Source organism: Phocoena sinus, chromosome 8 (assembly GCF_008692025.1).
Source record: "Phocoena sinus isolate mPhoSin1 chromosome 8, mPhoSin1.pri, whole genome shotgun sequence".
Classification (NCBI taxonomy): Eukaryota; Metazoa; Chordata; class Mammalia; order Artiodactyla; family Phocoenidae; genus Phocoena; species Phocoena sinus.
Window position 1 is genome coordinate 107,359,122 of NC_045770.1, and position 25,223 is coordinate 107,384,344.

Below are 25,223 nucleotides of genomic sequence, written 5' to 3' on the forward strand. Positions count from 1 at the left end.
GTGCCAACGGAGACCTGGATCCCAGCGGCCATGTGTACGCAAGTGGTCCCACTGGGAGAGGGAGACGGAAGAGTGGGGATGCGCAGTTGGGGTGACCTCTGACTCTGTGCCCAAAGGGCCACCCCTCTCTTCCTTGGTTTCACAAAATTACGAAAGCAATACCTCATTAAAAATATTAAAAATTAGAATTAAAAAAATTAAAATACATACACGTAAAAATTAAAAACACAGATATCTATCGAATAAAAAGCAAAACCACCTCTTTCCCTACCGCAAAGGAGCTGCCCCGAGGGCTCCATGAGTAACCGCTGGGCCCAGCCATCAATTAAGAGAGAGAAAAACAAGAGTATGTTTCCTTACGAATCCAGACGGAGCACATTCTCAGAGATTGATCCCTCTTTTTTGAGTCTAAGGCATAATAAAAAAATATAAAATGATGGTGGAGGAAGAATGGGGGAAATCAATGCTTCTTGCCATTCAGTTCTTACTACCTACACACTGAGGCAGTCTTCCAGAACACAGAGTTAGGGTTTCAAAGGAAAGCCAGCTACCCACACACGCGCTCACAATTCCGCATCTCTCTGGATTTATATAGCCCACGCTTCGAGGGAGCTGCAAGCACTAAACACATGTTTTTTCATTCATTCTTACATGAACACCGCTGGGGACACGGCACCAGTCGGAAGCATGATCTCCACTCTGCAAACCTGGTTGTGGGTCAGGGACTGAAGCTCAGAGAGGGACAGCAAGTTGCCCAAAGTCACACAGGGACTTAGTTGGAAAGTCAGATCGAAAACTTAGCATGCTCTATTATCAAGGGCTTTAAAGGGCTTCAGATAATATGCACACATGCTTCTGTACTCAGAGTCCATCTCTGGAAAGATCCTCAGGAAACCAGTAACGGAGGTTCTCTCTGGGGACAGAAACGGGGGCTGCGTGCTAAGGGCGACAGGGAGCCGCACTCTTCACGCTGTAGCACTTGTGAACACTTTGCATTTTTGAACTGTGTGTATCTATTTCCAATTACCAAGTTAAAAAGATATAAAAAACTGGACTATGATATCGGAACGCCATGAAAATAAATAGCTACGGACAGTGGATATTCAACTGGTGGACGGGCATGATTTGCCATCCTTCTAATTCAATCTCTAAGAGCAAATTGGTCTCACCGAGGGAGAGGAATAATGAAATCTCGCACCTTCTGAGACCCTTTCCCAGAGCTGTTTGTGAGCACGTTCCTTCCAAGTGGATGAGAAGCTGCCTGTGCAGCTTTGCAGGTGCCCTAGAGGTGCCGGCAGGTACTGGGTCTGAAGCCCCCTCGCCTCTGGGGGCTCCTCCCTGCAAAACCCAACGGAAGGTGGGGAGCCCCCCTTGCTGTCCCTCATCCCCACATCCAGTGCCTCGGCAGGTTCCGTCCACTCCAGCTTCACCGCATACCTCGAATCCACCCACCCCTCCCTCTCCACCTCCCCTCCAGGCCAAAGCACCATCGCCAAACAACACCAAGACGGCGGCAATGGTCTTATAACTCATCCATCCATCCTACTGTCTGTTTTCCCGCAGCCAAGTGAACCAGACCATGTTGTCACTCCTCCAGTCTCCTCCGACTGCAAGCGTGGAAAATGCAAAGTCCTTCCACGAGGCCTCAGGTCCTCCCTGACATCGTCTTCTCTGCCCTCCTCGTCCCCTGCCACCCTGCACGTCAGGTTCTTTTCACCCCAGTGCCTTTGCATTTGCTGATTCCTCCTTGACCTTCCGGTTTCAACTCAAAAGCCGCTTCCTCCGAGAGCCCTTCTGACCCGCTACCCAGAGTGGGCCTTCCCCAACCTGCCCAAGAGACTGCCTGGCAGTACTGCTGACTTGCTTCATAGCATAACCACAAAGAGGGATTTTCTGGCTCATTTATTTGTTAACCTTGTTGTTGCCTTCGCTAATTAGACTTTAATCTACATGAGGTCAGAGACTGAGCTTGTCTTGTTTACCCCCATACCCTTAGCTTCCTGAATAGTTAGGTTGTGTTGAATACTGGCTAACAGATGGATGGATGAATGGAGGGGATGAATGGATGGATGGATGGATGAGTGGGCAGGTGGATGCATGGGTAGGTGGATGGATGGATGGATGGATGGATGGATGGATGGATGGATGGACGGACGGACGGACGGACGGATGGATAGATGGATGGATAGATGGATGGATGGATGGATGGATGGATGGACGGACGGATGGATGGATGGATAGATGGATGGATGGCTGAATGGATGGATAGATGAGTGGGCAGGTGGATGGATGGGTAGGTGGATGGATGGATGGGTAGATGGCTGAGTGGATGGATGGATGGATGGATGGATGGATGGACGGACGGACGGACGGACGGACGGACGGACGGACGGATGGATGGACAGATGGCTGTGAAGACAGCTAGCTGGCTGGTTGGCTGAGTAGACAGCTAGTTGGATGGATGGGTACCTGGTTGGGTGGATGGATGGATGGAGTCTAATCATCCCAGGGTGAGACCCTGAGGTCCAACCTGCCTCCCCCTGGAGGCCCCAAGCTAATGAGGCTCGGGATCTGATCTAAGGGCAGTGAGAACTTGAGACTGCACCCCCTAGTGTTGAGAAGTGTTTTCTAAAAATGACACTGAAATGTGTGTAAGGTCCTTGTAGAAATGGCCCCAGGTCCTCTGCCTTCTGACCTTGACCACGTGTCCACGTTTCTAGACCCTTTTGTCAGGTGCAGGCCGGGTAGACGGCAGGGAGTCTGAGGAGGGAATCAGCTGGGGCAACTAGACACGTTCAACCACGACCGGGTGTGTTCCCACCATTCCGCTCTCAGCTCCGCATCTCTGAGTAAAGTTTTTGAAATAAGAGGGGGATGGGAAGGGGAGAAACCTCCTGACTGATTCAGAAACTGTCTCCATTGAGCCTCATTTCCCATGGCATATCCTTTCATCACATCTGCGACGGCACTGGGGCAGCCTCAGCCACGAGCCGCCCGCGCCGGACGATCACCCAACCACCGACTGCAGGTAATTGGCCCGGGGACTGGCGCGGCCCCCAGACCTCTGCGCCTCATTAGGCCACGTCTAACATGATCTGGAAGCAGGCTAAAAAGCGCCGGTTGGTTTGAGCCCGCACCGCGGCACGCAGTTCCCTTGGGCGCTTTCTGCCGTGCACCCGGATGACCAGAGGTCGGCCTCTCACTCTGGCACGTGCTCCAGAGCCGCCCCCGCCAGCCGCCTGGGTGACAACGGTGCGTCGGGGCCCCGGGCTCCCTCGCTGCCCGCCCCTCCACGGCCTCTGTCAAATTCACAGTCTGGATAAGGCCAGTTCCGGGAGGCTGCAGGATCCCACAGGCTGACCCCTGCACCCTTTACGGAAAAGCTCGGAGGCCCTGCGATAACCGAGGCAACACCACTGTCCATCCTCCCAACGCCCATCACAGGGTGATGGTTTCTGTCCCGAACTAGCTTTCCTCAATCCCAAGCTGATCCCTTGGCCAGCCTGGGGCAGTAACGTCTTCACCTTGGTGGGGGGTTAGGGGGGCTGAGGGCACGGGCTCTGTACTCTGATGGTCCTCAGACACTTGTGTCTGAGACACTCAGGCCCTCCTGTCTCCTCTCCAGAGACCTCCTGCCAAGTGGAGAATGACACCAATTTTCAAGGTTGCCGGGAGGGTGGGTGGTCGGCGGTGCTGGGATCAGTGCAAGGTGGCTGGCCCGTGGCAGGAGGTCAACAAATAGCGCGATCGTTACTCTGATCTCTTTCACGGCAACACCTCGTCAAGTGAGGCCCACGGCCTGTTTCCCTCTTGTGGGAAAGGAGGGCTGGCTCCTAAACTGCGGTCAAGGTCAGAGCTTTTACCATCTGCTTAGAAGCTACCATGCGACCCAGGTGTGTCCAGCTGTCCCCCTCCTCTGTGGTCCTGGACTCTGCACTGAACAGGTGGTCAGTATATACGTAGAACGCAAGCCTTCATCTGGGGCCAAAACAGGGATGCAGACCTGGCTGTGATCTCAGAGGTCATTTAGTCCAACTTCTACGACATTCCGCCACGACGATGCCCACCCTGCTTGACTTCCTCCAGCGACGGGGGAGCTCATCATCTCCCGAGACGGCTCTGTCCTATCACTTAACAGCTATGACGGTTCCACATGTCCTCTGTCGGCCGACCTGCAGTGAGCATCCCTGGTGCGCTCTGGCCTGTTGCAGCCACAGGGCATGTGGCCCAGACAGCCTGGCCCTGTGGTCTTCTCTTTTCCCAGCTCAGTCAGCCCTGCCCGTCTCCAGCACCGAGTGTGCGCGCGCAACACCGCCTCACACACACACACACACACCACCAAGGGTGGCCTGCTGGCTTGCCCTCTGCTGACAACGGATCTCGTGGAGGACATGGCTTTGCAAAAGCCACGGCCTGAGGGCAAGACACGGCCCTGGACCCTTCCAGCACCCAGAGGCCCTCTCTCCCTCAAAGCCCCACTCCCAGCCTGGACAGCCCTCCAAGTCACCATGGCAACAGCTCTTGGGCTTCTCGGAGACCTCAGGCGCCCTCACCTGCTAGAACGGAAGCAAAGAGTGACAGCATGCTGACCGTGACCGCGGGCCCAGGGTCCACTTTCACAGACGGCCTCCAGCTAAGGCAAAAAACGACTCATCTGACCCAGATAGACTCATGAGCAGACGCCAGGGGTGGTTGTAACTCCCTGGAGGCCATCAGCCTCTGAGCGCTCTCTCGGGGCTGCGCTGGTGGCCAGGCCCAACGATCACAACCTGGCTTTTAAGGTAAAAAAGTGGACAATCTTAGCAAGACCTGGAGAGTCTGCAAAGCCCCGGAAGAGGGGACCGGCTACTCTGCTGGGAATGGCATTTCTGTTATAGCGCATCTTGTTTATACGAGAAAGGTGGCTGGGACGGGTCAACGTGAAAACCAGGGTGACCAGCAGTTCCCCTTCCTAAGTATACACCCCAAAGGACTGGAAACAGGTGTTCAAAAAGATACCTGTACACAAATGTCCACAACAGCCAGAAGGAGCACCTCAAGCGTCCATCCACGGGTGAACGGAGACACAAAACGTGGTCCATCCATACAAAGGAATATTATTCAGCCTCAAAAAGGAAGGGACACTGTGACAACCTGCTCCAACAGGGATGAACTTGAGGAACACGATGCTCAGTGAAAGAAGCCAGACACGGAAGGACACATACTGTATGATTCCACTCAGTACGAGGTCCCTAGAGGAGTCACATTCATGAAGACAGACAGTAGGATGGCGGGCGCCAGGGGTTGGGGGAGCGGAAGGGGAGTGAGTGTTTCATGGGGATGGAGTTTCAGTTTGGGAAGGTGGAAAGGGTTCTGGAAATGGATGGTGTGATGGTTCCACAAGAATGTGAATGTACTTAATGCCACTGAGCTGTCCACTCAGAATGGTTAAGACAGCACACTGTACGTTATTTATATTTTACCACAGTAAAAAAATTAGAGAAAAAAAGGGACGAGCACTGATACACGCTACAGCATGGATGAACCTTGAGAATATTCTTCTAGGTAAGAAGCCATTCACGGAAGATTACATACTGTAGGATTCCATTTCTAGGAAGAGTCTAGAACAGGCAAATCCTTAGCGACAAAAAGCAGACCGGTGGCAGTAGGGGGCTGGAGGAGGGGAAACCCAGAGGTATTCTCATATTCCGCCCCCCACCCCCCGGGGGGGGGATGCTGATACGTTGGTGCTGCCTCAAGGCTCCTGTGGCCGCCAAGCACTGTCATCTTTACCATTTGTACTGCTTTCCCCCCAAACAACGCCAGGTTTCCCCCTCCTTGAAAGACAGCTCTCTCCCTTGGCCATCCCACAAGTGCGCTCCAGCCCGACCCCAAACTGCAGGCGGCACAGAGCCCACCTCTCGGGCGGGTCCTCTGGAAGACGGCGGTCTCCATCATCCCAGCCCATGTCTGGGCGGTGGGTGACGGGGACCCACAGGGGAAGCAAGCCGAGGGGTTCCAAGTGCTCCATGCAAGGTGTCCAGCGCCTTCAGGACACCTACGAGCATCTTTGACCGGAGTGGGCCTGGCAGAGAAAGAATCACGTCTTACCTGGAAGCATCAAAGCTGTCATAAGAGCCGACCGTGTAGTGGCCGGAAGAGTTTCTTGCTGCGGTCTGCACGAGTTTCTGCAGAGGGAAGAGAGACATCGTTTAGAAAGTCACGGTCCCCGAATGTTGAAACCACGCGAGGCCGGGCCAGGCCCCTCATTTATCTGACCTACGAAGCGTGAGACCCGCTGCTCCTGCGGAAAGATCTGGGAGGAAGACGCGGCCTTGCTCTGTGGCCTAACTCTTGCAAACTCTGGGGGACGCAGATGAACCTCAAGGCTGACTACTGGAGAGTCATGCGCTCCATTCCCAAATGGAGGCAAGTCCCAGGGTCCCTGGCTGGTGCAGGATGCTGTCTGCAAAGAAGACAGGGCTCTGCAGGCTCCGGCCACTCAGCACACAGAATCCACGACAGTGGTACTCTAAGGGGATGCTGCCGAGCCGTCTGGCAACTCCGAGAACCTGCGGATGACTGCTTTGGGAGAAAGGAAATGTTTATTGTTATTCTTCCTGATTATAGTTGCTTTCTCCTAGAAACAAACAAAAAAACATGATTAAGTTCCTAATTAAGTCCCCTGCTTACTTCCCTTACTCAGCAAATTTCGACTTAAGTTTCAGGGGAAATTATATGAATGATGTAATTAGACTTAATCGATAGCTCAGAGCTGGAGGGAAAAAACCCCACAAAAACACAAATGCAAGAATACAGCAGCTTATGATCTACTGTTTAGGTATTTTCCCCCTAATAAAATCTCCTGGGCACTCTCTTTCCCTGGAAACAATACAGAGAAATTATGTGATCGGCTTCGGGAAAAATGGCTCAAACTCTCATTTAAACCCTGTGACCCTCTCTGCTGTCAGTCTCCTTGACACCACCTTCCAGGTGAACGTGACTTTACTCAAACCCAAATGCACGTTTTCGGCTGAAAAGTGAACACATGCAAGGGCTCTGAGAAGGGTCGCGCTGATACCTCTTGGCTCCTTTCATGCCCAGAGGCAGCCTGTGCAGCAAAAAACACACGCTCCCTCTCTACATGGTGTGGTGTTGCCTTGGGGGTGCTGGGAGGAGCAGCTGTCCAGCCCAGGACTACATTTCCCAGAACCCCTTGCAGCCAGGTGTGGCCACGTGACCAGCTCCCACCAATGGAAGGCGCGTGTGCGCGTGCGTGCGTGCGTGTGTGCGTGCGCGTGTCCCTTCCAAGCTTGGCTTCTATGGAGGCCAGGGAGCTCTCCCTACCCTCTCTTGCTGCGTCTCCCAGCTCAAAGCTAGGACTCCCAGGCTGGACAGGGATGATGGGATCATCAGGGATTCCTGGCAAAAGCCTGGGTCTCTGTGCATTAGCTCTTAAAAGAAGCAACAAACTTGTATTGCCTTGTGCTACACCCTAGGGATTTGCTTGTTACAGCAGCTAGTGATGTCTTAAAGGACCTGCAACCGGGTTCTCAGCGACTCGGCTCCCGCTGCCTCTCCGCCCCTTTCCCATCACGCCACCCGAGGCTCCAACAATACGAAGGTTACAATTCCCTGAACGGTGACGACATCTTCGTCACCATCTCGGTCCCTGACACTCATTGAGTGCTGACTGGGCACCAGGCCCTGTTCCAAGTTCTGCTCCTATACTCTCATTTGTCTGTCATGGCCCCCAGGGAGAGGGCGCATGTGTCACTCTGCAGGTCCTGCCAAGTCCAGCCAAGTGTGGCGCCTCTGCTTTTGCTCCATTTCACGCCACCCTTCCAATCCCTCTGCAGGACCTTGGTGTCCCCGTTGTGGAGTGAGGCTCTCGCCTACTGCTTGGCGTGTCTCTGCTGTGTCATCACTGTCTTTGAGACAGGCTGGGACCTGGGACCCCTCACCGGAGTGTTTGCCCCTGGACAAACGTCTCCTCAAGCAACAGATACAAAGAACCTCTAAGGGACTAAAATAAATCCGCGCTCCCAGTGCAAGGGGCACGGGTTTCGATCCCTGATCGGGGAACTAAGATCCCACATGCTGTGCAGCCAAAAAAATAAAATTTAAATTTAAAAAATGTCACTGTGGCCAGGGGAGGGGTGGATGTTTAAAAAAATTAAATAAATAAATAAAATTAAAAAAAAAAACAAAACCATAAACACTCACATGCACAGTTGGGGCAAATTACAAACAACAAGATGCAAAAAGACCCAAAAGCCCAACTGCCACTTCCGAGGTACAGGGAGGGAAAGCAGGGTACAACGCATGATCCCTGCACATGGCACCGCCAAGGGGGTGGGCAGACCACCTAAGCCCCTCCCCCGGCTCCGCCCACCGATCTGCCCCGCCCTCACCCCATTTAAGGAGCCAGCTCGCCCCCCGCCCCCACCGCTTGGGGTTTCTTGTTCTCTCTTCCTATGTTGCAGCATGAGTCCCAGTAAAGCTCTGTCTGAATTTCTCGTCCGGCCACATCAATTTCTATCGATTAAAGGGTCCAAGAACCTGGGTCAATAACACCTTCGTCCTCACTAACATTTCTTGAGTCCTTCCCCTGGCCACAATTCGTGGCCATCTGGGCCAATCCACTCCCACTTGCTGGTCACAGCAGCCCGGCGAGGGAAGTACGACGGTTGGACCCATTTTACAGACGGCGCCCGCGAGCACTGCCGATGCAAAGGCACATCCTGCTAAACAGTGGGGGCAAGGTGGGCCCCCCGCGGGCAGGTGGGCTCCAGGGCCTAGGCTCAGAACCAGCAGGCCACACCAAGGGACCCTCGGAGAGGACCCGAGTCTCCGTGCTCTCTACGGGGCCCGAAGGTGGGGATTTGGCCTTATTTCTCTCTGTATCACCTCTGGTGTTTCACTCCTGGCAGACACCCAATGTCAGAGCTTGCCGAGCCAATCTCAACAGGCCGTTGCAAATCAGTAAACAGAAATACACCGCACCCCGGCAGAGTGGCCCGAGGGCATTGGTCCAGCCGAGCTGCATGCACATTCCCTGTGTCTGGCAGTCAGACCCAACGTACCCAGGTGTTCCGCGTGTCCCTCTTCCCCTCCTCCCTGGCATCTTGCATTGCGTACATGTTCAAATCTAGTTACCATTTATCAAGTCCACCTGAAGGTCAGGCCCTGTGCCCCAAATGCAGGGATTAGAAGGCTGATCAGATGGGGTGGGGCCTCAGCTCTGTTCTCTGGGGCTCAGGATCCTGGGGGGTGGGGTGAGGATAAAGCTAACAGATGCTGGCTTTCCACGGGCTGGGCTGAGGGCCCCAGCAGTCAGATCACTGTGCAGGGGGGGAGCAGGTGGGCCAGACAGTGCCTCTGGCCAGGCCAGCCCTGTGACATCACGTGGAGCCCACATAAGGGCTGGGCCCGGGAGGGTTAAGTGGGATTGGAACCTGTTTGTAGGGCTAAGCAGAGTAGCTCCTGAAGCCACTGAATCACCGTGGGGATGGGCTGTTAATTGTTATTATTACTCTTAATTGCCTGTCGTTTATGCCCCACGTGGCAGCTCTGTGCTTGTTGCCCAGGGAACCGCTGGGCCCTGAGAGCTGGCTGGTGCAGGCCCTCGGCTGAAGTCAGAGGTTCCAGATCGAAGGAGCAGAGAGCGTAGTCAACATGTGTGTGTGTGTGTGTGTGTGTGTGTGTGTGTGTGTGTGTGTGTGTGGTGTGGTGTGTGTGTGTGTGGTGTGTGTACCTGTCCACATCTTTGCCAGAGGAAACAAATGTTTCAGAAAGGGACTCTTTCTAGGTCAGTTAGCCAGTGGCTCCCAGACTTCGGGATTTCACGGACCAAGAAAATGTTAAACAAAAGAGGGAAGGGTGGAGACAAACATGGGATTTAACACGTTATTAATCTGGCCTTAAAAACAATGGATTCCCTTCCACTACCATAATTGTTTTATAAGAGAAAGGGGAACTTGTGGAATCATATTATCTCTGTTTTGTGAAAAACTCTCTCACTGCACAGGCCTTCCCTGTCCTCTGGCTTCTGGACACAGTCAGACTCCTGCTCTGAGATATGGCCCCGAGGGACAGGAAAGGGGTCCTGAGGGACAGCGTCACCGCCACCATCATCGTCACCATGGCTACCATCATCACAGCATCATCCTCGTCACATCACCGTCATCTCTGCCATCGTCACCGTCGTCATCGTCCTAAGCATCACTGCAGCTTTGCTAAACGATCTCTTCTTTTTAGTAAATGAAAGTCCTTCACCTTACTTGGTCTCCCCACAGCAGCCAGGGCTAAGTGGATTTCTTGTAGCTGTTTTGCAGAAGTAGCAGAGTGCCACGATGAGGGATGTGGGCTCGCAGGCTAGACTGGCTTGAATTCAGAGCCCAGCTCTGCCGTTTACTGGCTGCAAGTCACCAGGCTCTTCATTTGTAAAGCGGGGATAATAATAGTTCCTACTCACAGGGAAGTGATGGAGGAGTAAATGAATTAATACAGGGAAAATGCTGGAACGGTGCTTGGCAAATGGAAAGTGCTATATTACCTGGTTATCGCTGTGCACAGAGGATTGGGACCTTCTACCTTCCAAGGTGGCCCTCGAGGTCACACAGCGCAGCAGCGCACCCACACCAGGGTCAAGCCCTACCCGTGCCCCGAGTGCAGCAAGGGCTTGTTCCAACCGCATCGCCCACGGCTGCACGCACACCGGCGAGAAGCCCTACCACTGCCTCGACTGCGGCGAGAGCTTCAGCCACAGCTCGCACCTCGCCGCCCACCAGCGCACCCACTGCCGCGTCCGGCCCTGCTGCTGCCCCCTGTGCGGCAACAGCTTCAGCCGGCGCTCCAACCTGCACCGGCACGAGAAGATCCACGCGGCGGGGCCCAAGGCCCTGGCCCTGCTGATGCCGGGGGCGGCCGGGGCTCTGGCGGCGCCCCGGCCGGCCCCCACCTAGGAGGCTGAGAGAGAGGGGGATTGGTGGGGGGGCAGCCGCTGCGGGGGTGTGACCTGGGAGGTCCAGGAAGGGAGTTGGGGAGGTGCTGGCACGGGGGTGGGGCGCGGCAACGGGGGAGGAGCTCGGGGGAGGGGCAGGCATGCTCACTGCAAATTAAAGTGAGCGGACCCTCAACTCTGTGCCTCCCCAGCCTGGCTGACAGCAGCCAACAGCTATCGTGTTTCGAAACATCCATGCAGGGCCCCGTGTATTCTAAGTGCTTTATGGGCAAGAGCTCAATACCGTTACTATCCCTGGTTTACAGCTGAGGAAGGTGAGGCTCAGAGAGGCTGAGTGAGTTGCCTGAGGTCACCGAGCCAGCAGGTGGCAGGGATACCGCACAGCACAGCCTCCTGGGTCAGCATCCACTTGGGGCCCTGGGAGGAGGCATCTCCACCAGCAACCTGCCCATGGCCCATGGAGGGCCAGCTGGCCTTTTTCTGAGATGTGCTGAGGTCTGGATGCTGAGGAAGGAGATCTCGGCTTTCTCATGGGCCGTGAGGTGGGAGGACGTGGGGTGTGGGCAACCAGTGGCCATCACACCACATCATGGGGAAAACTAGCCAATGAATGCAGCCTGCACACAGCGGGAGGCTGGGGGACAGAGGGACACAAGCGGCCCGATGCTGAGAATCCCTGGATCTTGGCTTGTGGTGGTCATGAGGGCTACTCATTCAATATTTCTGTCTTTCCTCCCTCTGGACATGTGGTTGGATGGATCCCTGCGATTCATTTCGGCCAATGCGTTTTCGGAAGAACTCGTTTACTTCACTTCCTGGGTGGATGGAACATTTAATTCCCAATCCAAGATTCCGTCCCCCCCCCCCCCCCCCGCGCCCCGCCTCCCCTCGCCCCCCTACTGTTTCTTTGTCCATGGGCATGGCAACCAAAACGTTTGAGACAGTGGTTATTCTATCAGTCAGGGTCCCTAGGTGTGCCCCCTGGGACACATGACAAGCAGGTGATGTGAGTGGGAAATAAACCTTGGTGGTTTTAGGCCACTGAGATCAGGGGCCTGTTTGTTACTGCAGCCTTCCCTGGCCTGAGCTGACCGACGCAGACCACGCATGGCCTTCTCTGTCATGCGAGCCAGTACATTCCATGTTTTGCTCAAGTGTGGCAGAGCTGGCTTTCTGGCAACCAAAAGCAGAAAGGAAGCCCAGACAACATCAAGGCAGAGGCTGAGTCTGGCCCCTTGTCTGTGAGGATCTCACACCTTCTAGGAGAAAATGGAAAACCACACAACGGACGACAGGAACGCATCCCATCGGACGTGGAGAGAGCACGGCACAGAGCACAGGCCTCTATATGTCTCAGAGGAGGCCTCTGGTTACGACAGAGGAGACAGAGAAACCAGCCAACCAAGAGGGAACTGTTCACTCGTTTGTTTCCTAAGCCACGTAGAAACTTCTCAAAGGCAGGAACCTAGTAGTTCACAGACAGGCCCACCTCCTGGGCCAGGTTCCAGGCTCAGTGCTTCATACAGCAGGTGCTCAGAAATGTCTGTAGTCCCGCTCAGCTTGGAGGCCAGCAGCCACTACCGCTGGATGACCTGAATCGTCTCCTGAACCTCTATGCAGGATGAACGTCAAGAAATGTGATCAGGTGATGCTACTTTTCTCCTTAACGTTTTCCGACAGCCTCCCGGTGGAATTCGAGTCCCCTCCTCCAGCCCTCCGATGACACAGGCCCGACGCTACGCAGCCCTGCCTTTGAACCCTCCACTCCCATTGCTCCCCGCCCCCACCGCAGTCACTCCACTCCCGCCCTATTAGTCTCCTTTCTGTTGCTTGAACATGACAAACTCGTTTGCACCTCAGGGCCTTTGCACTTGCTAGGCTCTCTCTGGGACATCCCTTCCCCAGCTCAAAGTTCACTGCACCGCTGGGTCCCCAGCTCCTACAACACAGCCTGGCACACAGCAGGTGATCAATACTGTGGAGTAACCGAACAACGGGATAAAACCCACACGCTCTTGGACCCTTTGTTCTTATCCAGCGTGGGCACTGTCACCTCCTTGGGTCTGACTGTGAAGAATTAAGGACATGGCCCAGAGGCTGAGTTTAGTTTCGACTGCCAAGGGAATGGAAGTAGCCCTTCTACAAACTGAGAAACTGGATTTCTAGTCCTGACCTTGGTGGTGATGGCGTGGGACCTCACTCTGCCGCTCTGAGCTCTCATTTACTCAACTATCAAACCAGATGTTCGTACGCTCTGCCTTCTCAACACGACATCCCCTCCGCCGCCAGTGCGACTAGGGACGTAACCCCATTTCCCAGGAGAGAACCACGCAGTGAGTAAGCTGATGTGCCCTGAAAGTTTTTCTTGGAATATGGCCTAGAAAAATCTACATTGAAAGGGGGAAAAAAAAAAACACCCTGGAAATTCCATTCCATATACCTCTTGTGACTCTTTAACATAGCCCTTTACGCCGAGCGGCTGGGAAGAGGATCCCGTCTAGCTCGCAAGGAAGCCAGGATGGGGCATCCGGGGAGATACTGATGGCCTCTGAGCCTCGAGCGTGACTGTTTATGAAGAGGAATCTTCTCCAAGAAATCTATTAAGACTCCGAAAGGCCAAAAAAGAATTCAAAGGATGGCGTGGGGAGGAGGTGGGCTGTCGGGTCAAGAGACGGGCGTGGGGAGAGGCCAGAACACCAGAGCAGGGCTAAGGCTGCGTGGGCACGCCAGCCCCGATCCCCACCCAGGTCCCACGTGGGACGGTTCCCTTGCTCGTGAGATGCCACAGACAGGAGAGGCAGGAAGGAAGCCTGCGTCTAGACAAGGAAACGTGAGCTTAAGTCCTCACTAGCTGCAGGGCCTGGGCAGGAAACAAGCTCTCCGAATCTCAGTTTTCTCACCTGTACATGGGGCTAGCAGCCGTATTGACCTCGGCCTTGTGGTGAAGTTATAACACCGTCACGCGTCTAAGTCCCTTCCCAGGTGGGCTGTCGGCCACAGTTGTCCTCCAGGAAGACGTCTTGGTCTTCCCTCTCTGAATGTACCCTTCTGCCCCCGGGACAGAGCAGGACCCCAACCATACCTGTACACAGAACCTCACGCCCTGGTCAGAGCTGCCCGGCCCGGCCCAGCAGAGCCCCTCCTGGGGACCTGGAATAGAAGTGGCCAGTCTCTGCTCCCCGTGTGAACAGAGGACACCTCCATTCATGCAGAGAGGCTGTCACTGTGGGAACACTCTGTGGGGCGGGGCAGAAGCGAAGGACGGAGACTGAGGCGAGGGGCTCGGGGCGGTGATTACGCACGTGTGGCCCTAGAGAGATGGCTGAGCTGGCCTGGCTCCTGACGAGCTCCCCCCGCATCCTACTTCCAGGCCCTGCTTCCAGGACCGGGGGAGGCTGGACCCCACGTTCCACTCTCGGGGGCCAGGAAAGGCCGCTGCATCCCTGCGGTGGAGGACCTTTCTTCCTCTGACCGAGCTCACGTGGGTTTTAGGTTTCTTGAACCGCAAGAGCCCTCGTCTTTCGGCTACTCTGTCGCTCCGGGTAGGTCTCGTTACCCAAGCGGATGGTGGCGGCACCTCTGGATCTCAGCCCGGAGCCTGGCTAGGGGCCCGTCCACCACGGCGGTGCTGCCGGCCAGGGCAGCCCTGGACACCTGTGTCCAGGTCCTACGTGCTGGTACTGACTGGGACAACACCTGGCCTGCACAGTTCCAAACACCCCCGGAGGCAGCGTGCCCTCAGTGAGGGCCGCCGACCTGGCCACAGGCCAACATCCTTGGGTTCACGCGACCAGACGGAGGGCACTAGGGACGCAGGGCGTCCAGACATCTCCCCTCTCTGTGATAAAGACCCTGAATCGGCCGCAGACGGGAGACAGCGTGTAAAGATGATAAAACACTCCTGCGTCGCACTGCCTGGTTCATCCCCGACAGCTCAGCGTGCTGGGGGGCGGGGTCCTCCTTCAGGGCCTCCAGCTAAAGCCCAGCCTGGTGACACCCGACTCTGGGCCCATCAGACCCTGAGCACAGAATCCAGGTGCGCCCGCCTGCACTGCTGACCCTCAGACCTCTGAGCTGATTCGGGGCTGGGGTCCAGAGCTGCGTAGCTGAGGTTACCCACCGTGCAGCACAGAAACGCAGAGAGCTGCGGCCTCGGCTTCCTTCAGAGTCCTGCCTGGGGGTTTCCCTGGAGCTGAGCCTCCAACCCACCAAAAGCAGAGACAGAGACAGAGAGACAGAAGAAGACAGAGGGGGAGACAGTGTGTCAGAGATACAGGCAGAGAGAGACAGAGAGACACCCACAGAGACAGAGGATACACAGAGATGGAGAGAGACACAGAGACACACTGAGAGACAAAGAAAGAGACGGAGAAAGAGAGAGACAAAGACACACACACACAGAGATGGAGATACAAAGAGAGTCAGAGAGAGAAGGGAAAGTGGTCCCTGGGCTCCGCAACCCCACCACCAGCTCCCCTCTGCTCCAGCCCCTCCCGTGGACTCCACTCCCTTCGGGCTGTTATTCTCGGCCCCTCACCCTGAAGAGGCAGAAAGGGCAGGGTGGACCCCTGAGCAGGCGGGGTCCCACTCCCTCATCACGGCAGCGCCTGGCCGAGCTGGACGGGCCGGGCCAGCCTGCGAGGTGGCACTTCCTGCCCGGACACAGGGCGCAGGGCCACCCGACTCCCACCCCCGGCTTCTCATCCACACGCCTCCCTCCCATGCCGGCTCCTGTGATCTCCAGCGGGTTTTAAATCAGACACTGTTCGGGCCGCGCCCCGGCTGGAGAGCCAAATGCAGGCTCCAGGCCACAAGGAAGAAAGAAATCACTGATGGGGATGGAGACAGAAATAACTCTTCTTTTTTAAAACCAAAGATGCCGATGGGCTCCATGCAAAGCGGAGAACCACAGACAGGAGCGTGGGGAGAAGCCACAGTGGGCACAGGCAGGCTGGCGGGACGCGGGTGTGGGGGGCTGGTGGTGTCTCCAAGCTCACCATCACCTCCCGCCCGGGGCCAGACCCCAGGACGCAGAAAAGGGGGCAAACCGCGTGAAGGGCTGGCTGGAGCCTGGGCAGGGCAGGGGCAGAGGGCAGGGGGCACGGAGCTCGCAGCCTGCACAGCCCAGCTCCACCCCTGCGGGTCAGGGCGCTGTGCTGACAGGTGCCCATCCCACCGCTGGGCACGGAGATCAGGGCCTCACCTCTGAGGGACACCGGCCGAGGGGCGCGACTTTGATCTGAAGCCACTTCTCATGCCCACACCACGGCAGCTTGGGTCCTTCGTGCAATCACCACGTCAGCTGCGGATCACTGATCCAGCACCTTCTGGGCGCTGGACCTTGGGCTCGAGGGCGAGGGGAGGGAAAACAGGGACCCTGCTCTTCAGAGATAGCCAGACTTCACTCCATACCCCTTAAGGACAGAGGATTAGCTCCCCGTGGCTGCTGTCACGAGTGACCCCGAACCTACTGGCCCAGAACAACAGAAGTCCATTACCCTACAGCTCCGTAGGTCAGCATCCAGCGGGCGTCTCTCTGGGCTAAGATCAAGGTGAGGGCGGGGCTCGTGGCTGCAGGAGGCTCCCAGGATGAACCTGTTCCCTTGCCTTTTCCGGCTTCTAGAGGCGCCCCCAGTCCTTGGCTCGCGGCCCCTCCCTCCACCTCCCAAGCCAGCACCGGCAGGTCGAGTCCTCAAACCCCCACCACTCTGATTCTGAAGTCTGTGCCTCCCTCTTCCACTTTAAGGACGCTTGGGATTACAGGGGGCTTCAGGGATAACCCAGGATCAGATCATCTCTTCATCTTTTTTTTTGTTTGTTTTCGTTTTTTTTTTTTTTGCGGTACGCGGGCCTCTCACTGCTGTGGCCTCTCCCGTTGCGGAGCACAGGCTCCGGACGCGCAGGCTCAGCGGCCATGGCTCACGGGCCCAGCCGCTCCGCGGCATGTGGGATCTTCCCGGACCGGGGCACGAACCCGCGTCCCCTGCATCGGCAGGCGGACTCTCAAGCACTGCGCCACCAGGGAAGCCCCATGTCTTCATCTTGAAGTCAGTCGGCTAGCAACCTTCATTCCATCTGTGACCTTACTTGCCCTTTGGCCAAAAACTGTCCAAGTGAAAGAAAAGTACTTCTCTAGGAAGTGTATTTCCCTGTTTAAAGGAGCTCAGTTCAGTTTCTGACTCTGCAGAACCATGGTGAGGCCCAGGGGACTGCTGTTTCCTCTGACCCTCGTCCTCTCCTCTGTGCAAAGGTGGATAAATGGTTCGCTCCGTGCCTGTGGCCGCTACACAATGATTCCTCCTTCAGAGAATGGAACCAGGCTCCGTACAAACGACGGCCCTTCCCCTAGGGGCCTGCAGCCCCACCTGCCCCGGGACCTCACTCTCCTCCCCCGAAGCATCTCGGTTTCAGTAGTAGAAGCCGCCTCTACGGTGGGCTGTGGCACCAACATGCAACTGAGTCATTGGTTCTACTTATTCCCAGCTCCCTGGAGTATCGCTCTGTGCCCCCCAGCGTGTGTGCACACGTGTGCCGTGTGTCATCGGGAGAACCGGCCCTGTGCTGACACAGTTGGGTAAGGCCCCGGCGGCAGGGGCCGCCGTAAGTTTTCAAAAATAACCATGTGTCTTGAATTCCCTTAGAGTGGGCATGGGGGTGTGGGCACGGGGAGCGCCAGCCGTTCCCAGCACTGTAGGGTCCCAAAACACACCGGCACCACATGAGAGCCAAACCTACGGGCTCCAGAAACCAAAGGCAAAGGAAGGTGCGGGGATGCAGCTGATTTTCCTTCCCAGGATACACGGAAAGCACTTCAGAGAACTGGGCACTCCGGGCACGCTTGGTTTTTCCCTTAGTCATCCCAGCCAGTTGACCGCTGTGTCGTAAGAGGACAGAAAACACCTGGAGAATTAACAGCAGTCGCGTCGCTGAGCGAAGGCTGCTCGTGTAGCTGTAACTTCAGGAAGTGGTCTTCCGGCCCCACAGCAGGCGCAGCTGTGAAGCCCTCGCAGAGCCTAGAGGCAGTGGGGCTCGGGCACCCACCAGCCGAGGCCCACCAGCACCAGCTTCATCCATTCAGCCTCGGCAAGATAAGCCCGTGCGCCAGGTAGCCGAGGGTGCCCGCGGCCAAGGGCCGTGGCCGTGGCGCAGCCGGGATGCTTGGTAAATGCTCAGGAGGCAGGAGGACCCAAAGGGAGGGAGAGGCCAGCCTCCCAGAGCAGGGCTCGAGGACGAGGACTGGGGCCAGGGGGAGAGGACCCCAGGTGCATCACTGCCGCCATCACCATCCTGATCTGTGGACGCCCATCGCCCGCCATCACCATCACAGGTGACACCCAGTGGCCACGCACCGTTCTAAGTGCAAAACACGTGAGCTCCTTGCAACGCTCCAGTAGCCCGACGCCCTCAGCAGCGGCGCCCTGCGCTGTGTCGGCGAGGCGGGGCAGCAGCTGGGACCCCAGCCCGGGTGGCCCAGGCCTGCAGCTGGTTGCCCTAACCACTGCCCTGCACTGCCCAGCACACCTGGGAGCAGAGCCCGCTCTGCCCTGTGCCGAGGTGGCCTTCCTTCCGACCAGCACCCTCTGCCGGCCACTCAACACCTATTTCTAAGCACTGTCTCCTTTCCCTCCATGGGGACTGGGGTGCCAAGAACCCACTTCCCCAGCCATCTTCCAGGAGCAGCCGCGTGACCAGGTCTTGGCCAGTGAGATGGGAGCAGGTGTCTGCTGGGAGGAGCTTTCCTTCCCAAACCAGGCCTCCCCAGGGCACGGCTCCCTTTCCCACGTGGATTGTGGAAGCCAAGCCGGCTGAGGACTGAGGCAGGAGGAAAGAGCTGGGTCTGGCCCCGCCTTCCTGTTGGGTGGGACAGGGAAAGCCCTGTGTTTAGGTAGCAGCTCCTGAGGGTTCTGTTTCTGGAAGCCAGCCCAGCACCATCCCGACTGCAAAGACACACCTTCTCTGGTTTAGTCGCCAACAGCCCCATGAGACAGGCGCTGTTGTTACAGGGGAGGAAACCAAGCACAGAGAGGTTAAGTGACCACCCCAAGTCACACAGCTCACGAGTGACGGACTGGTTTTCAGGCTGCTCTCTTAACGCCTCTGCTGTCACCACCTGGCAGCTCCACGAGGCATGTCTGTTCTCCCAGGAGAAGACCAGACACCATGGGACAACTTGCAAGGTGCTCAGCTCGTGAGTGGAGGGCTGGGATCCTAACCCGGCTCAAGGGGACGCCATGCACTTGACTGCATCCTCCCCTTCACATCTTGTAAGAAAATTTTTTTTTTTCCGATTTCCTTTTTTGATGTGGACCATTTTAAAAGTCTTTATTGAATTTGTTACAGTATTGTTTCTGTTTTATGTTTTGGTGTTTTGGCCCCAAGGCATGTGGGATCCTAGCTCCCCGACCAGGGATCGAACCCACATCCTCTGCATTAGAAGGTGAAGTCTTAACCACTGGACCACCAGGGAAGTCTCCCCTTTGAATCTTTAAAGGACAAACCTTCGAGATGAGTAGTTCCCTGCAGAAGATGACTTACGAGGCTGCCCTTGAAAATCACTAGGGAATGTAGGAGACCTGGACCCCAGGCTTTCAGATTCAGGACCCCCATCTGAGAATGAGTGGGACTTGTCCAAGGCCGTGGTGCGGGGATGCACCTCCCGACACCAAGATCCCCATTCACTCATCGGACGTCTCCTGCCCGGGCAGCCGGCGCTGTGACCGGGGGTCTGAAGCTCTGCTTTGCCCACCTCTCTCCCCGTCTCGCCAACCTTGGGCCAAGCGAGGCTGGGGCACCACCGGAGGGAAGCTGACTCAGCTGGGTTCCTGGCCACGTTTCCCCGATCTCCACCCTCCCAAACTGGCTGGACAAATGAAAGAAGCTGCTGGCTGTCAATGAGTTGCTTTCTACTCTAGTAATTAGAATTAAAAAAAAAAAAAAAAAAATCAGCCCAGGAGGCTCAGTGGAAGCATTTATACCAATACATGGAGCCAGACAGGCAGTTTAGATGGAAATTACAGTAAATGGAGGCGCCTGATTGCATGTTGTTGCTAAGCTCGGCCCGAGTGTCCAAGCCAAGGAGGCCCTGCTTCTCCTTCTCCATCACAGGGAATGCGCAGGGGCCGGGGGAAGCTGACCTGCCCTGGCCCGGCAGCCCCGGGCTGGCGCGACTGTGCTGAGGGGCAGGGTGTTTGAAAACATGCCAGGACCTGGAAAAGACTTTTCTGGCACTGAATCCAGCAGCCAGGCCCCGGGGGAGCAGCAGCGCTCCTCCCTCTGTCCTGCCAGGATACCTGGACTGACCCTCCTTTTGCTTCCCCAGCCCACTGCCTCCGCCCAACGCCCGCCCCTCCAACATCAAGACCTCCCCCACAAAATCATCACCTCTTAGGTCCCACTTGACTGCAGCCTTTCCCTGCCAACTGCAGCGCCTGGCACAGAACCGAGGTGCAGGGGACCCCCCGCTGTGGAGCCCCTCTCTCCAACCTTACAACACCCGAGGCAGGGTTAGGCACCTCCCACCGCCGGGGCCCAGAAAGGTGAAGTGAGATGCCCAAGGGCACACAAGTGTGAACAGTAGAGCTGGATTTAAACCCAGGAACCGACTGGGGGTGGAAGGATTCTTTTTAGTCCCTTAAAATCTTTTTTAGGGGCACTGGCAGCTGAGGCTTAGGAAATAGGACACAGAGCAAAAGGGACCTGTTGAGTGCAAGGAAACCGCCCTGTTTGTGTGGGAAGGCAGCTGAGTCTTCCCAGCTCGGCGTCGAGGCGGGCACATCTTGGGCTAAGCACGGTTCAGGACCAAGGGAGTAACTGTATTTATCCCTAGAAGGAGCAGGGTGGGTTGGGGGGAGGGTTAAGTGGATCCCCATGGCGCTAAAGGATGGCACAAAGACCCGCCCTGGCAGTGACCTTACAAGTGGTGCCAGCCTCTAAGGTACTTATACCCCGTAACCCACCAAGCTGCCCCCCAGAGATGCTACATGTCCCTGACAGACACAGGTGGGTCGGGACCAGCAGAGGGGACTGGGATGAGGGGGATCGCCGGAGCCTCGACCATCCGTGGCTCAACCTCTCTTTGCGCACCTCAGAATGACACCTGGGAGGGGGCTCCTTCAAGGAGATGCGTCTTAACCGACCAGGTCGCCAAGCTCCCCGGCCGGAGCCCTTGCAAGCCAGCCGTGTCCTCTGTCCTCCACTTCTGGGAGTGAGAGGGAACAGTTGGTAACAACCAACTGTAGAAAGTGAAGAAGGAGATGCAATCTGAAAATACAGATGGTGTTTTCTTGTCTCAACGGCTACAACGGTGGATGAGCACCCAGTCCACTTGATTAAAAAAAAACCCAAACCAAAACCACAGTAGCCATGCCTTCTTTGAAGGGGGGCTGGCTGGACAGGCGGGGAGGCACACTGCCCTGCTCCAGTCTGAGGGGAGGTGCCATACAGTTTGTCAGGGAGAACACACAGGAATCCTGGACAAATCTATGCATTGAAGTCACAGCGACACACAATGCAGTCGTCCGCCCTTGGAGTTTAGTAACAGTGCTTACTAGGAATAGATGCTCCAGTTGGTCTTAACCCCGCCTGGGTGCTCGAAAGGACTCCTGAGAATACGGGAAGGGCCCGGGGAGAGGCCGGAGTCTGCCCGGGTGATCTGACGGCTACCTTGACCTTCCCTTCTATCTCGGGAGCAGTGGAAAGCCGTTATGGAAACAATAGCCTTCCCTGGTGAAGCACAGCCACCAGGAATACAGTAATGTTCAAACACACCCTGTGCAAAGCCATCGCCTACACAGCCAGCCACCCTGTCGCACCCAGCACCGGCAGGACCGGCAGACCTGCCGCGCCACCATCCCCGGAGGGTCAAGAACAAAGACTCAGCACATCCACCCGGGGCAGGTCCCGGAGACGGCATCGTACCTCCAAAATGAACTTTCTTCTTGAACCGGGAATTCTCAGCCATCATCTCTAACCTGGGCGTGACCATCTCACTCAGGCTGGTCCCACTGCTTGTCCGGGTCCATGCGGAGCCCGCGTCCACGAGGCCGGCCTCATCTGCTATTGTCCATTAATCCAAGAGGAAAAAAGTTGCAGCCCTCTGGGGTCAGAATCGCGGAACAAAAGGGGGGAAAAAATCAGAGGAAGAAGAAAGACGGCTCCGAGTGTTTAATCCACGGGGAGGTTCACAAATTTGACTTTTGGAGACCACACGCTGGGATCGGCTGAAAATTCGGTTCTTTGACACAAGTTGTAAGCTCCAGGTCGGAGCCGCATCCTTTCACTTCCCACTGTACTGGGGATGGTTTTTTTTTTTTTTTTCCTAGTGCCGGTTTCCATGGCAATGCATCAGTCACTAGTCTAAAACAAGTACGGGTGAAGGACGCCTGGAAAACCAGTGCAATTACGCATGCCATTAGCGGGGAGAGGAAAATGATTCAACCCGGCGATGAGCACGGGCCCGAGGTAACACTTAGAGGGGGCTGTCACCGTTGTCCAGAGTAATTTTCTTCTCATTTTGTGACACAGGGTTTTCTTCAGTCGCGGCGGTTTCTGAGCCCGGCGTTCTGCAGGGTAGACGGCCGGGCGGCGCAGTCCATTTTCACCGCGCCACCAGCTGAGCCAAGGCCAAAGGGAGGGACAGCATCTCCGTGAAGTTGGTCTTGGCTGACGCTGTCCGTTATGCCTTCCTTTGGTCCACGCATCCCTAGTGCGGGGAGGTGGGAATGGGCCGTGGTGCGGTTTGGAGGGACCTGGGGGGAAATTCAGAGACACTCTGTACATTCAGTGTGAAGGCTGGTGGTGAGCGGTCTGCAGGGTGGGAGGCAGGGGCGGGCGGCCGAGCCTTGCTTCGGGGGGCGGGGACCAAGCCCGTCTCCTCGTCAGCGACATCCTCTCAACTCTAGGCTCGTGTTTGGGAAGCGTCAGTGGGGTAGAGCCTGGGCTCTGGTTCCTTTTTCTCATTTGTCATCGATTTCTTTTCTTGAACAGCTGCCACGAGTTCACTGTGTGTCCTTGGACGCGACCCTCACCTGTCTGAGCGGCAGGGCTTCTGTCGGTCCAAAGGGTTGGTGATTCTCAGTCAAGGTTCTCTGGACCCCGAAAGGCAGGCCATGTGGCCGGGCGACTGCCAGGATCCAGGTCCCGGCTCTGTCCCCACCGGCTGCCTGGCCTGGGTGCAGTCTCTTATGTGTCAGATGGGGATAATAATAAGTTCTCTGAAGTTGATTTTCGATTAATTAAAACAGTTACTTATTAATTTGATAATTCATACATAAATTATTAAAATGGGATGTTACGGTTGGTAGTATTTTTACTTCAGTGCTAATGTAAAGAGTGCAAGAACCCCTGCTCCCCGTACATTGGTCTGGATCGACGCCACCTAGTTCAAGGTATAACTCACCCTCTGAGTCCTGTTCACGCAACCGTGTCGGAATAAATGCCCCATGAAGACTCAAGAGATGAGGACACTGGCCCAGAGAAGTTAAGTGAGCGACCTAAGGGCACACAGCCAGGTAAAAGTGGGCCTGGAACCTGGGACTCTTGCCCCAGCCCTGTGCCCGCACCATGTCCCCACCTCCTGCCTCACACTCCCGGGGACGCAGGGCTCTCAGCTGACCGGTGGGGATGGAGACCAAGGTGGGCTGGGATGTGTAGGCCGTGGGATTCCTCCTAGGAAGTAAAATGCGGGTCCCTAACTGGGGGTCCTGGCTGATCTGAACGGTTCCCTGATCCTGCTACCCTGTGGCCCAGACCTAAGTGGACTCCTGCTTCTTCAGAGCCCCTTCCCTCCACCCGCAGATAACTGGTCTCTGGGCAAAGCAGGGGTCACAGAAATAGGCCCAGGGGCTGTGGCCGCCACTCCCCGGGAGGGAGCCCATGGGAAGCGGCAGTGGAAACAGGAGCGGGTTTTCCACCACAGCCCGGCCCCCTTCTCTGCGCTCCATACCACGCACATGGCCCTCAGCCCCAAGTCCCCCCTCCCCGCGGGCGGCTCAAAGGCTCGTGTCCTTGGAGGTGCCCCGTTCCCCTTGGAGGGCGATCCGCTGGGGCTGCACGTGGGAGGGGAGCTTCCACCTCCTTCCAGGTTGCTGAGCTGCACGGCAGGCCGATGGGGGAGAGGGTGGCGGGCAGACCCCGGGCTCTAGGTGCAGGGCTGGCCGTTCCTGGTTTGTGACCTTTGGCAAGTTTCTCACCCACCCTGAGGTTCTGCTTCAGGAAAAACGGGCCAGCAAGAACATGTCCTCTTGGAAGGACGAACTGAAAACCATGGGATGGCTGGGAGGTAGCTCCAGGTGGGCGGAGGCAAGTCGGACCCGGACACCCCTGTGTCCCCAGGCCCGTGCCCCCAGGCGCCCCCATGTTCCCACGGAACACACGAACGCGCCGCAGAAACGGTAAAGTGCCGCGTGGGATCATCACCCGTGCAACCGGCTTACACAAGGGTGGACGTGGCCCAGGGCGCCACACACACGCACGGACGTGGTCCTTCCTGCGGACGCCTCCAGAGACAGCAAAGGATGAGCTCCGCACCTTGCGGTCACGACGGCCTGGGTCTGCATCCCCTCCCTGACACGCCCGCGGGTTACGGGGTCTTTAGGGACGTTCCTGAAGCTTTGGGCTGCGTTATGGACTGAACTGTGTTCTCCCTCCCCTCAAACTCATATGTTGCAGACCTAACCCCCCTCCTGTGGGGTGGCATTTGGAGGTGATTAGGGTTAGAGGAGGTCATGGGGGGTAAGCCCCCATCAGGGGATTAGCATCCTTATAAGGAGAGGAAGAGACCAGAGCTCACTCCTCCCGCCCTGCGAGGGAGAAAGAGAAGACAGCTGCCTGCAAACCGAGAAGAGAGCCCTCTCCAGAGACAAAGCTGGTGCCTAGACCTTGGGCTTCAGCTTCCAGAACCGTGAGAAGCATCTGCTGTGCGAGCCCTGGTCAGGGCGGCCCAAGCAGATGAGACAAGTGTGTTCCTGCATCAGGGAAGTGGGGATGAACAGGGCACCGACTCTCAGGGGATGGACGCGCAGCCCCAAGGGCGCCCGCTGGCTGCGCCATGGACAGAGCAGCTGGAGACTGCGCCCATCACACCCACGGAGCTTCCCGGGCGGGAGACCCAAGACACTGAGACGCATTTACTTCTCTCTGCAGAACACCTGCCTCTAATGACTTAGAAACCGGCAGGACTGACAGTTGTGTGTTCTTGAGGCTCACGTGTGTGCACGCACACATGCACGCGCACACACACGCACTCACACACACGCTCACGGGGGGAGGGACGGAGCAC

At 56.5% G+C, this 25,223-nt stretch overlaps 1 protein-coding gene across 1 annotated transcript in view; it reads right to left on the reverse strand.

Annotated features, from left to right (window-relative positions):
* SHANK2 (SH3 and multiple ankyrin repeat domains 2) overlaps positions 1 to 25,223 on the reverse strand; it is a 544,666-nt gene that overhangs the window by 182,888 nt on the left and 336,555 nt on the right. Inside the window, 2 exon segments of the mRNA XM_032638880.1 lie at positions 6,091 to 6,131; positions 6,133 to 6,167. Coding sequence (XP_032494771.1) covers positions 6,091 to 6,131; positions 6,133 to 6,167 — 76 coding nt within the window.